The 13,466-nt window shown below is 38.0% G+C and overlaps 1 protein-coding gene and 1 long non-coding RNA gene across 6 annotated transcripts; both read right to left on the bottom strand.

Moving 5' to 3' along the window:
- Positions 1 to 568: 568 nt before the first annotated feature.
- Positions 569 to 5,286, bottom strand: LOC133735427 (uncharacterized). 5 transcript variants are annotated; one of them, XR_009859001.1, is made up of 5 exons: positions 4,478 to 5,128; positions 4,200 to 4,295; positions 4,051 to 4,112; positions 1,869 to 3,322; positions 569 to 917 (listed from the first exon to the last, which is right to left on the bottom strand). It is a non-coding gene; the product is annotated as an uncharacterized LOC133735427 (long non-coding RNA). The 5 variants fall into 5 exon arrangements; XR_009859000.1 differs by lacking the exon at positions 569 to 917 and adding an exon at positions 5,135 to 5,286 and having other exon boundaries at positions 1,458 to 3,322; positions 4,478 to 4,938; XR_009859002.1 differs by lacking the exon at positions 569 to 917 and having other exon boundaries at positions 1,458 to 3,322; positions 4,478 to 4,584; positions 4,806 to 5,128.
- A 1,005-nt stretch (positions 5,287 to 6,291) lies between these two features.
- LOC133738547 (probable sodium/metabolite cotransporter BASS3, chloroplastic) lies at positions 6,292 to 9,287 on the bottom strand. The gene is made up of 5 exons (XM_062166106.1): positions 8,671 to 9,287; positions 8,123 to 8,218; positions 7,706 to 8,012; positions 7,358 to 7,605; positions 6,292 to 6,783 (listed from the first exon to the last, which is right to left on the bottom strand). Exons 1-5 carry the CDS (start codon positions 9,045 to 9,047, stop codon positions 6,543 to 6,545), a joined length of 1,269 nt encoding a protein of 422 aa, XP_062022090.1. The 5' UTR covers positions 9,048 to 9,287; the 3' UTR covers positions 6,292 to 6,542.
- Positions 9,288 to 13,466: the final 4,179 nt, after the last annotated feature.

Genomic DNA, 13,466 nt, shown 5'->3' with positions numbered 1-13,466 from the left:
ATAGCTTTCCCTTAGCTTCTGGCAGATCAAGATGGTAAGTCTTCTCTTTTTGAAGTTGTAAAACTCACGGATGCCATCCTTGTTGTTCCCTGGAAGTCTAAGGAATGGAACTTGATGTGTTAATCGACTAGTCTTTATAGTTGCTAATCTCCATTGTTTTCGTACGCCAGCAAGAGCAATAAAATCTTCCAAGCTAGGTAACCTCCAATCGTTTTACAAGAGAGCTAATAAGATCTTGAGCAATATCTGACCAGTCAGCTTCCATGACGCTGCTCCTTTCTTTTTTGGATCATGAAAATAAAGAAAGATAGTTAATTTGCCTTTCTATTTTGATATATACAAGCTAATGATGTAATACTTTGTATAGCAAATTACCACTACCTACACTTTTAGTCCATAAATTACCATTAGCAGGCCTGTTTTTTCATGGCCCATGCGGTACTGTTCATGACCCTTTTTGAATTATTTCTATTAGTAAGTAATTTACGAATCTGCCCTTGTGAGTTTGATAATGTGAATTAACACTGCTGAATGTCAGTAGTATTGTGAAGAAATAATATTTCTATATTCCATCTTTGTTTTTCTTAGAAACAACTCATTTATTTAATAATTCCAAAAACTATTTATAAATATTACAATATGAAACTTGAACAATATATCATTTATTTCTGGCTTTGCTGCTTGCACATACAAGTTGCATTGAATTTCACCTCTTCTCATGGTGAAGAAGTTTCTCCAGCAGGATTTCCTGGAGTACTGACCCTCAGTAGTATATTGACCTCCAGTAGTATACTAGCCCCAGTAGTATACTGACCCTCAGTAGTGTATTGATCCCCAGTAGTATACTGACCCCAGTAGTATATTAGCCTGGCCTTCTTGCGTTTGCTCACATCAGCATTGCTTTCATTAGCTCCATCCTGCAAGTCAATCGGCAACACAGAGCATAAGGGATGACAAAGTGTGCCCAAAAATGCTTTGGCGATTACAACTGTAATCATTTCACTTCAAAAATCACAACATTCAAACACATAAAAACTGTCACTAAACTTAGAGCCTAATCTCTATAGTTTCTTCTATTTCTTTCCAAGACAAAAATTGGAAAAGAAAAAAACGAAAGGAAGTAGAAGATACAAGCAGCAAAATTTGCAACTGATCCATGAACTTGCAAGAACAAAGAACCATAAGAAACTAACATAAACACAAACTAAAGCTACTAACCCTCAATACAAAACTAATAATCATACTATAAAGGGTAATAGGCACATTACTCATAAAGGGTAAAATGCACTGCAATTTTCAACCCAACATGAATATACAGAATAATGCAAGTCGACCACTACTTGTTTATGCAGTAATTTCTCATAACGCATTTTATACAAAAACCCTTTTATATAATATAGTATAATTCCATAGCTCAGTATCATATGGAGAGAACAGAACATGCGAGCTGAAACAAAGAAGAAAGAGAAGCACCCTACTCAAGTAATCAAAATCTAAGGTGCCACCTTTTGTTCCAAACGATTTAGCTGCAAAGCTATTAATATACCAAACAAGTTCGTATGATGGAAAAACAAAACTTTAGGCAGGTTCAACCGAAGTGATCATTTCATACAACTACTTGTGCATAGAATCTAACAGTTTGAGAGCTCAAACTGTTGGGATGGTTTTCCACAGAAAATCCAAACAAAATCAAGCTAAAAAAAACAAGAGCAGCACAGAAACCAAATCCGCAGCCATAAAACCAATCAAATTCAATAGATCTCATCAAATTCAACGTCAAAAATCACAAAACCATGCACAAAATCCAAAACGAAGATAAACCGAAATCAATCCCAAAGCCAAGTGAAAGATCCGAAGCGGAGCAATACCTTTTTGCACCAAATCGAAGGGATCCATGAGCTGGTATAAGCCAAGCTTAGAAATATAGTGAAAGGAAAGCGAAAGAGAATCAGAGATTTGATGCTCCCTTCGCAGCCTCCTTTCGCTGGCTTTGTAGCCTCGTCTCGCCGGCTTCGCAGCCTCCCTTCGCCGGTTGCTTCGCCGCCTCAATCCGCCAGCTGCTTCGTCCTCTACCTTCGTCGGAGCCCTAGATCGATTTAGGGAGGATTTGGATTTTGGGATGGTTTCGATTTCGGATCCGTTCTGATTTTGGGAGAAATAGGTTATGTGACAGTGGCATGTTTCGTAATTTTCTTAATATTTGAGTGTTTTTTCTATAAAATGGGCTGACGGCTGACAGCTTGTTTCAATTATTGGCCGCATGAGCTATTGATTTTGGAGTCTGCTATTGGTAAATAGTAGTGTCGATCATTTTGTAGTTATTGGTAAAAAGCTATTACGGTAGATTGGTAGGGCGGGTTTGGTTTCCTTAATTTGGCATAGGTTTTTTTTTTTTTTTTTTTTTTTTTAAAGGGGTTTGGAACCTAGCCTTGCTGGGAGGCTCAGCCCCACGCCCGGTTCCATTTATTATATTAATATTAGAGTTTTGCATCGAGGGGGACATAAAACCTGAACTCCGAGCTACATAGAAACAGTTACATTGATCCTCGTAAAGAATATCCTGAATAATTGCAGGCATCTCATCTAACCACAAATCATCAATATCACATCCACTAGCAAGGTGAGCAAGCCTATCCGCTATACCGTTTGCTTCACGGTAAATATGTCGAACTCTAACTGATTGAAAATCACACATATACTCTTTACAATCATCTAAAACTCGACTTACCTCATACAAGAAGTAATGACCCAAAAGTATAAATGTGGCAATTATGTTTGACAATTGACATGTTTGATGTTGAATACATTGTTACATGAATCACGTAGTGCATGTTGGAGTGAATTGATAAGGTGAAAAAGATATGTGAATATATCAATTGTTGTAGACTATTAATGGTGGTAGTATTATTTTTTTTTTCTCTTTTTTTTTTTTTTTTATTGAAAAAAGAGGATCAAATGATTTCACTCCTACTCCCATGGTGACTCGAACTCATGACTTCGTCATTAGGTAATGGGCCACGTTATTCACAATATGGGAAGCTAATAAATTATAAATAAGAACTTCCCTGAAAGCTCACATCGTCGAACATGTGAGTCAACTTTTCGAAGATCAAATCATCTTGAATATCTCAAGAGTTTCCTTCATCTGAGAAAATTAGAATAACATAATTTTGTGGCAAATGCCCTTGCCTCCATAGGCCATGGATCCGACGAGCTCATTTCTTGGACCAGTCACTTTCCCTCATTTCTTGGACAATTACTATACAAAATTGTAATTTGCCTTTTGGAGTTTTGCAAGCTTCACTTCATCCAAATACAAAGACTGCAAATTGATATCTAAATTAGATAGACATTGATCTCTAAATCAGTAATAAAACATGGATATGTTAGGCCTCCAAATATTGAATAATCACCAAACTTATGCATTGCAGGTCCTTCTCTAATTAATTCTTCTACATAAATCAGTTGCCAAAAACAGAGTTTTTAGCACAGAAGTAATTAGTCCATGATTACTATTTGCTATCAGTTAATAATCACTGTCATAGTAATATTCAAAGAGTGGAATTACTATACAAACTGATTCCAACGTCAAAAACTATACACGAGTATGTAACTTACAAATCTTTACATCAATATCAATGAAAAAGTGCAGCTGCCTTGAAGAATTGATATGTACAATACCACTTTACACATCTGCTTTCAAGTAACCAAATATGCATAACCATATATGCTTTTAGTCCAAAAATTCATCTAACAAATCTCAACACAAATCCATGGTGGTCATACGGTTCAAAAAGATTGCTATACTTCCATGTTTGGCTAGCAATTCTCTCAATAGCATATCCTATAGTTGAAATTAGCTCTAGAAAATCTTGACTTCTACTTTTGGAAAGGTAAAGAATATATGATTCTTGATTGATTTGGTACAATCAAATATAGTAGCACAGGTATTATCCAAAAAAATAAAATTATATATATATATATATATATATATATATATATATATATATATATATATATATATATAGTAGCACAGGTATTACAAATTACCAACGATGCAAGTTATCCATCAAGCCAATGCACAAATTTTAGAACGTCCTCAATATCATATCCTGCTATTAAAGGAAACTCGTGTTTAGTGTGAGATTAATAGCACATAAATGTAATAGCACAGTGTATACGAAATCAATGCCCTTTACCTTGTAGACTGTGGGATCAAGGATGTTTCAATGTGAAACAAACCTTCTCTCATTCAATGAACCCTGTTTGTCTCATATCATACCGTCTAAACGCAGCTGCAAAAGGATTTCCACCATAAATTAGCAGATGATTGTAGATTTAATAGGATAGTCTCAACTCTCAAAGTTCATTTTTTTCAACTTTCCAACAAAAGACATTGCAGTTTGACATAGAGAGGAAACTAAAACTGGAAAAACATAAGTATCATTACCCCATTGTAAGAAAAAAGTAAACTTACATGCAATTGTTTTGTACAGGTGCATTGGGGTGATAGATACCTAATGATCGAACAAATTCTCCAAACTCAATAACCCTATTGCGCTTGACATCAAGTAAGTCAAAAATCTAACATAAATCGAATTCAGTATGTAAACTATTTTGTAAAAAAAAAAAAAAAAGATGGATATGGAACACAACATATAGCTTGGATGCAGATTGAATTAATAGACCAAACTATTGCTTTAAGAGATCCTGCACTATAGTAGTATTTGTTTGTCAATTTATTCCAAGTTACATCTAAGAACCATTGATTAAGAAAACAAAAGCAAAACTACAAAACCAATTACCCAGATTTCTCTTCTCCTGCCTCAGCCCAAAACACATTAATGAAGAACGAAGCTCTTCCTCCTCACATCAAAAACCCAATAAACCAGAATCGCTTCCCTCCTCCTTGCTGATGACAAACCCAATATCACAACCCTAAACCCCCGCATCATCGAAACCCCAAATCAGTCACATAACCAAGATATCTACATAACTTGAAAATCTAGATAGAAATTGAACACAGCAGCGCACACAATCACCCACAAAACCAAATTCAAATGCCAAAAAAATCCAGATACATTCATATGCACCACCCAGAATTGCATGCACCGAAATTCAAAACCCAATCAACCTTCCCTTTTCTGTCTTCTTTCCCTTCTTCCTCTGCTCTCTTCGCTCTCTCTGTCTGTCAAAACTCCACAGAGCAGTACGGCAGGTGTCGAGGCAAGAGACGGGAAGGAAGGGGCAAAATCGTCTTTTCACAATGTCGGCTCGGCTTGAGCTGGCACTCCATGAACAGTTAACTGAGAATTAGTATATAGTAAATTTTGGCTATGTAAAAATATTTTTTAATCTAATTAATTACCTTTCTCATTTTCAACCACAAGATGGTCAGGACTTGAGACTGATAAGAATTCTAGATCTGAGTTTGCAAAGCACACAAGTTTGCTTTGAACTCTGCTATTGTTCTTACTGCTTCATTTGCTACTCCAAATTAAAAAAAAAGCATGTATGTTGTGTTGTTGAAGCTCAAATTCTAACACAAACTTGTTGCAGTAAGTTCTTTCAATTCCACAACTTTGTCTGACATCTCTGAAATACTCTTTTCAAGAAAAAGTTTCCCTACAATTCAGTGATCCATTGACCTACAAATACAAACAAAATGTATTTATAACATAATTATGATACTCAAAATTTTTACAATCCCTTCAAAGTAATTAACAAGGAAATAAGTACTCGAGGATTTTGACTGATTATGAGTGCAGTTATGAAGACTGAATTTTAGTTTTTTACTGTTTTGGGACTGAGAGATGCTGTTGACAGAGGCATATACATAACCATGCATTATTATCTTCTTTAAGTGAACATAAATCAGTTAAAAGTAACTTCACATGCTTTGAAAAATTCGGCTATACAAATGCTTGTTTCATGAGGAACTTCAAGCTGCAGAGTTATGCCGTTTACGGTAAAGACTAGTCGACTAGATGCAATGCTTAATTGATTAAGTCCAGGCAAGCAGAGTATGGAAGGGGTCAAATATGCTATGTTGAACAGAAATAAAAATGTGGTTTAATAGACAAGTAATTGAATTATCTAGTTTGTCGCTGGTTTGTTCCTTCTTGTGGGAAGGCTGTTTGCTTTGTTCTTGTTCCTGCTGTTACAGAAAACAATTGAAAACCATAAAGCATTCATGTGCTCAGGTTAGGTTGGATTGGGTGTAATCATGTGATTCTGCGAAGTGTCAAACTCAAAAGCACTGCAAGCTATTGTGAAATTAATGGAAGTGGATGAGAGTTGCAAACCTTTATATATACCTTAATGAGGGCCTATACAAAGTAGCAACATCAACATGTAGCTGTAGTGTAGAAAGCTTTACAACTTTACAAGTAGTCTACGCCTAAACTATGTTTCCCGTTGTCTATTTGGTTCCTTATCCTCTGTATGCACTATTCTTTCCAACCCAGTTGAGGTGTGTTCCACACAAACACCCCGGATCTCTTTCTATTGCACTGAATTAACTTTCTCTGGTTGTTGCTTCACTACGAAGCCTTCATGGTAGAACTGGTTTGAGGCATTAGTAGGGAAGAAAGGTCTCGAATTCGAGCACCCGTGCCCCAGAAAGAGGCAAGAAAAAGGCCCATGATGGCCATGGCAACAACCGAACATGCTGGAGGAACGGCTTGACTGCTCCCAAGGAACTGGCTTGCAAGGAGACCCGCCAGGGTGGAGCTTTGCATTCCTGTGCATAATGAAAGTGTTCTGCTAACTTCTTCTTCTTGCCTGTCACAGCAATAAAATTGTCTATTAAGCGGATTTGGGTTTATCAAATCACCTAACTTCTTACACAATTTAAACTGGCTTGATTGGACTCCACAAAATTTGTTATATTCTTTCACACGCTGGCTTGCAAGACTTGAATGATATCTGAGGTTAACACTAAGGGATTCAAAGCTGGTATATAGGGAAAGAATAATACCCTGCTAAGAATTTAAGCTGCAGCAAGGAAACTAAATAACTCTGTTATAATGATTCTAGAAGCTCTTTATAATAACAGAACCACAATAATAAACAAAGCTGAGTTACTAGATAACTATGTAATTGCAAGGTGGTCGGGCATGGAAGTAAAAGATAGATGTTTGCTGCATCAAACATGCGTGCTATTCACTATTGGAGGGACAAAAGAGAGACATTACTTGAGTAATCAAACATTAAAATATGATCATGAAGGAATCAAAGTCCAGAAACTAGGGGAATGACAAGGATTGGAGGATTGCTCAGGCCAAAGCCCCAGAACTAAATGAAAGGCATGACTTCAGAACATAAATTTAACATTCCAGGGTAAAGAAAGATTTACCTTACACTTGGAATTTTGGATACCCAGTATCCAACAGTAAAGGCCACTGCATGAAATGCTAAAACAGGAAATATCAATCGGAGACCATCCATAGAGAGAATTTGTCTTTGATTAATTGCAAGAGGACTGCCAATGCACAATGAAGTACAGATCATAGCAACAAATGGCATCACTGGTTGAAGGATGGTGACAACTGGTTTGGCATAAGTATTCAGCGCAAGGCCAATAGTGACTGGAACAAGAACAACCTAACCACCAAATCACAATGTCGATAAAATTAAAACCAGATCAATGAATGTCAACTAAATGTATGACCAGTATAGCAAATGTATCCCAACTCCCAATTACCTGCAATATTGACTTTGCCATGGCAACAGCATCGACCGGAACAACAGAACCAATTAAAAGGCCTGTCAGTAGAGGGGTAACGATCACCGAGGCAATTGTGGTGGAGCTAGTGAGGAGGATACTCAAGGCCACATCTCCTTTGCTCAAGAAACTAGCATAACTAGACAGCTGTGCCCCTGCAACACAAGCGGTGAGGACAAACCCAGCGTAAAATATTCTAGGCACCCCAAATGCCATTGCAATTAACACCCCTAGAGCCGGTTTCAGCACATACTGTGCGATAAACCCCATAGAGAGTGGTAAAGGTCTGCAAGAGATGAGAAGTAAAGAATATTGGGAGCACACTCAAAAACTCACAAACAAATTGGAATAATGACAATAAGGAGAATATATACACAGTGGTGAATCAAGACATACCTTTTGACAGCAAGAGCAAAATCATCGACCGAAAGTTTGATTCCAATGGAGAGCATGATCCCACCAAGAGCAGGGGCGTATAAATCCTTGGATACCCTGCATCAATTCTGAATTAGGACATCTCTAATCTCAAGCCTTACAAAAATACAGTCTTTTTGGCAACATCAACTTGAACCAGAAAAACTAATCCCTCATGCGCCTTTTATCAAACACAACCAAGCAGTCCCAGCTTCAAAGTTCTACTTCTCAAAAACCAAACAGGTACTATAAACTTCAGTGACTAAGAGTTCAATGAAATGATCTAGGACTACAGAAAAATACATGACAATTAAAAAATATAGAAAAGGGCATCTGAAAATTGCATTATTTAATGAAACTCAGTTCATGGTCTTCAGAACCACATACACAGATAACAAAAAAAAGGGAGTAAAATAATCCAACTTGGACTCACAATAAACTTCAAAAACAGAATCCCAGTTCTCAAATCCACAACACTTCAACATGCAAGTACTGAAAAGCTAGTAACCCAAATCAAAGCAGTCCCTTACCAAGTAAACGTGGCAGGCTGAGCCAAAGCAGCAATAGCAGTGGCAGCAACCACAAATGGAAGCATTGCGGATAAGACCTGAGACGAGTCCTCACCACTCTGTTCGGCTCCTTTGGACATAGCCGTTGGTGGGTTTATCCCAAACGAAAGCAACGAAGAGTTCCCTTCCCTCCGCTGCGACCCAACTCTTCCTATAAACGGCGACGTCGAGCAACCCTTTATCGACAGACCCCCATTTCTGAACCCCCTCTTCGAAAACGAACCACACGAAAATGAAGAGCTTGATAGTCTCAGTCTCGGTGTGCATGTACTTGGCTTTAGCAGAAGTTTTGAGCTGTTGGGTGTGAGAGAAATGAAGGGTATGGAAGAAGTGGACATGGCTGTGGCGGGTCGGTTGGTGATTGAAAGTGGAGTTGTCCGCCGGAGAACGGTGGTTTCCGGCGGGTTTAGGAGGGGAATCCAAAGGAGAGGTGGTGGGAGAGATTAGGGGGAGTGAGTGTGTGTTAGGAAAGCGTTGGGATGGTTTTTTAATGGACGGTGGTGATGGTGGCCACAGGTTGGGGATGTGAAGCTTTCATGTGATTTTGCAAGAGCGTCCTTGGTTTATTGCATTTTTTTGTGTCATAGTGTTTGTCATTGTCTTTAATTAACGTTCTACATTTTCAGTCAGGGACCCGATGTTGTTTTGTACATACGTCTCCTCCAAATATGTGACTGAGAAGAAAGGAAGGAAACCATGGAGGAAGACCAAAGACGAGTCTTATCGATTTGACCAACGCAATCTGTCCAATGATAAATGGTAAGTTTCAAATGAGATCTCGTTGTACGCTATTACAAATTGTTTGGCTTTCAATCGAAGATATTGAGTTACAAACTTACAATAATTTAGATTCAAAAATAATACGTGATTGTATAATTAATGAAATTAGAAAACGATTGTCTTAAAAGCCGTTTGAAATTAGTTAGGAAGACTAAAACATAACAAATTTATGTAAAATGAAGCGAATAGAGAAAACATTGACTGCAATAAATAATGAAGCGTGACAAAGGTAAACGTACAGACTACAGAGGTTGAGTAAGATATTGACTGCGATAGATATTGCTTGATACATACTACTTATCGATTGGTTAGTATTCCTATTTGTATTTGAAATTACCCTAAAAACCTCGTCAGATTGGAAAGGGAGTTTTACCAAAATATTGGAAGTACATAGAATTGTAGGTAATAAGTAATAACCACGAAACGCAAGCACCAAGTAGAAATAAAACCAGCCTTGTTGTATCGATCTGAAAATGTTTTGAGAAGCCATGCAAATGGGACAGGGGTGTTCTACAAGTGTTTGAAGTAGAAGCAAGCACGGTGATCAAGGGCGTGCATGTCCATGCATTGCAAACAACTCTCTGCCGCGTTTGGGCGCGTGTTGGTGGTTCTTTCTGGTTCATGTTTAATATTTGTGTGATTTGCTAAAGAAAAATCCAATGCCAGTTGTGAAATTTGTGAAGGAAAAGAATGATGCCAAGGACTCAATTGAAGATACTCTTTAGCTGTTGTCATTTTCTGATGCTGACTTTGATTTTTGAAACAAATTGGAGGAGGCCTTCGCTTCTTCAAGTTTGGATTAGTATACCGACCAAAAAAAAAAAAAAAAAATTGGATTAGTATTATATCTTGGCCAGTTTGAATGTGATGGTCCATATGGAATTAGATTGGCAAAAGTAAGGTCTTGCCTTGGTTGGCACCCCCATTCGAATCCGAGAGTTGTCAATTTATCCCTTACTTGTAAGTTGTTGAGTGCCGGGGTCTTGGTTGGCAAAATGTTCCACTATGAGTGTAGATCATCCTGACAAAGTTTCGGAGCTTTATTCCATGCGGTTGGGCCGGAAATTCTGCTGGACCTCTTACAGGTCCAGTTCTCCAGTTTTGCTTCTGTAGAAAATTGGACTGATTGTTTGAAGGCCTTCCACTCAAAACTAGCTCTGTCACTCTTCATAAGAAATTATCCTTGGGATGTCTAGTATTAATCTGCAGAGTTTCAGCTCATTTAGAGTTCATTTGGTCAGTCTGCCACCCCTCCTTCCTTGTTTAGCTCGGTTTCTCCTAGCCGAAGTAGGAAAATGTGCTAAAGTTGACTTTTCATTTCCATGCTTCCATCATTTCCTTTTCTTGCAGCTCGCATAATCTTCCATAGTAGGCTTTATTTAGCCTCTAAATAATATATTTCGAACTTGTCGACAATATATAGCTTGAGCCACTGACTTTGGCTCAATTTCTCCAAGACGTGCCTTGTCAGGCCAAAATACTCATTTTGGGTCCAAACACTAACACCACCATGGTGGCCCACTTGACCACCCTCAAGGTCACTTGAGAGTGAAAACTACCATAATTGAGCTTCCTTGAAAACTCTTTTAATTTCTATAACTGTCTCGGGCTCCTATAACCTATCTTATATTATACTAATACCTAACTCATGTTTGGTGCTATAAATGACTAAGGAGCAGAATAATATATAACTAAATATCTAGATATAAACATCAGGCTTGCAATTGAAATTCTTCATCCTTGCGAAAGCCTCCACTGCCTTCTTGACAATACCCAACTTACCATACCCTTTGATCAACACAAAAAATGCATCAGAGCCGATTCGAATCTCACAATCTCTGAACTCCTCTAGATTTCTCCAATAGATACAAAAGCATTATTGTCCCTCAGGAGCATGTCAATCACTGTCAAATAACACATTTGGGTGAAAAACTTCGATCTTTGGGTGGCCTAGATAAAGAGTCGAAGAGCCAATTGTGGGTTGGTATGATGTTCTTGGATTACAGAGATGATTTGGTTATCGAAGAACTGTGAGACAAAGGATTCAATGCCATCCGATTTGCCAACAATGGTTAGGAGGTCATTGGCGGTGGGAATTGGGTCTGGTTAGGTTTGGGAGTAACGGCGCTGTTATGGGGGTAAGGGGTTTGCGAATGAAGTAATAGATGGACAGAGTTGAATTGCAGGTTTAAGGAGGTGAGAATGATGAATTGAAGTGAAGAATAGAACCAGTGAGAGAGGCTTCTACAGTCCCATGGTTTTTGGTGTCGCTATGGTAGAAGGTGTTGAAGTGTTTTTGGGACTGTAGAGTCTCATTTATTAGAGTTCTTATTGATGCCAAGCATGAGCTAGCTTGTGTTACACTAGATAAGGATGTCCAATATCATCCTATCGCTCGTAACAAACAAAACTTGAAAGTGTTATGGAATCTCTTCCCTAAGCCCTTGAACTAGTAAGTCCCCTGTATTTATATTTGAGGCCCACCGCCATGGAAAATTCTACACTTTCACTAGTGTTAAGCATCTTTAAGACTAAATTTGTCATTAGAGATGACATGGCTCGCCTCTTCTCAGTATCACTAAAAATCTAGAGTGGACCAACATCCTCTTTGCTAAACCTTTTGTTCTTCGAGAAGATTTATCTTGAGATCTAAAAATATGCTACATTAAGTTTCTCATTGGAGGAGACTCGAAGATCCTAATTGAGAGTATCATCAGAAAGTGCAACACTCCTGGAAGTAACTAAAACTCTACTCAAAGTCATTTTAGGGCTAGCTCAATCATTTGAAGACATCTCTTTCAAGCATGTTCATCAAGAAACAAACTTCATAATAGATGCTTTAGCTGAGCTTGGATAGTTCATTTTAGGAAGTCGCTATTGGAACACAGGGTTCCCTCTATCTATCCTTTATGCTTTTAGTTTTGATTTATTTGGTTTTGCCCTCTATATAGTTTTTCCTTAAAAAAATATATATATTATTACAAAAGAAAATTACTTGGGGTGCAATAGGATCTTATATAGAGGGCAACAAAGATAGGGGTGACCACTGACCACATGAAAGGAGACGAAAAATGGTTGCTATGATGGGTAAGTGAACCAAATTTCGTTGTCATATCAATTTTTCAGCTTGAATCGATCCATAGTAATGATGGTGTTGCTACATTATGGGTTCCAAAGTCCAAACATGATATGGGCAAGGACCACGACCCACAGAAGAAGTGCTAATCTACACAACAGTTTGGGTACCACTACATGTGAGATGTCTAATGTCTCTATGCATGCGGCCTGCCTACCCAAAATGCTTTATAGTTGATTAGAAAGTCTAAATAATCCCTCCTATTTCTTCTCTCCTAATGTGCTAAAACTGTGGGGGATCATGCTCTCAGAGAAGAAATGTCCCATACTTTCATCATTGAGTTTCGTGGAAGGTGATTAGAAGTTGTTCGCTAACACAATCAAGCAGGCTTGTTTTATCATTGAAACATTTTTCTGGCATATCGTAAGCAAAATTGACTAGTTGAAGAGCATTGTGAGAGGGGGTCAATCTCTATCAAATATGTCCTTATCTACTTATGGTGGTGTAAATTGAGATATTACTTAATCTGTGTCCGTCGCCCTGGATTCGGTGTTACAGGAAACACCCTTGATTTTGTTATTGTGCAGTGAATAAGAAATGGGCATCGACATATAAACTCAGATCCGCAAAAAGCCAGGTTATATTGCTCCCTAATCGTGAAACCTTCGGTGTTTTAGGTCTAGATTTTTCATAACTCGGGATCACTATGGACATAAAATGAAGTGTGCATATTCCCCAACATCTCAGCACAATGTTTGACCAGTCTTTGAGTGTGTGGTCCAGAATCCAATTCACACATTTCAGCCTGAAGCTTAGGCATTGGTTAAGTTGCAGTGGACATGAATCCCTCTACACTGTTAGTCTCCAACTCTACCCCTAGATAATAGGATCAAGAACAGAA

Source organism: Rosa rugosa, chromosome 3 (genome assembly GCF_958449725.1).
Source record: "Rosa rugosa chromosome 3, drRosRugo1.1, whole genome shotgun sequence".
Lineage (NCBI taxonomy): Eukaryota > Viridiplantae > Streptophyta > Magnoliopsida > Rosales > Rosaceae > Rosa > Rosa rugosa.
The sequence above is the reverse complement of the archived record's forward strand: the minus strand, read 5'-3'. Positions and strand labels throughout refer to the sequence as shown.

Coding starts and splice junctions, on each gene's coding strand:
- LOC133738547 (XM_062166106.1), bottom strand. CDS start 9,047: ATGTCCACTTCTTCCATACCCTTCATTTCTCTCACACCCAACAGCTCA. Junction 8,013..8,122: donor TTTGCTCTTGCTGTCAAAAG/GTATGTCTTGAT, acceptor CATCTCTTGCAG/ACCTTTACCACTCTCTATGG. Junction 7,606..7,705: donor TGGCAAAGTCAATATTGCAG/GTAATTGGGAGT, acceptor TTTGGTGGTTAG/GTTGTTCTTGTTCCAGTCAC.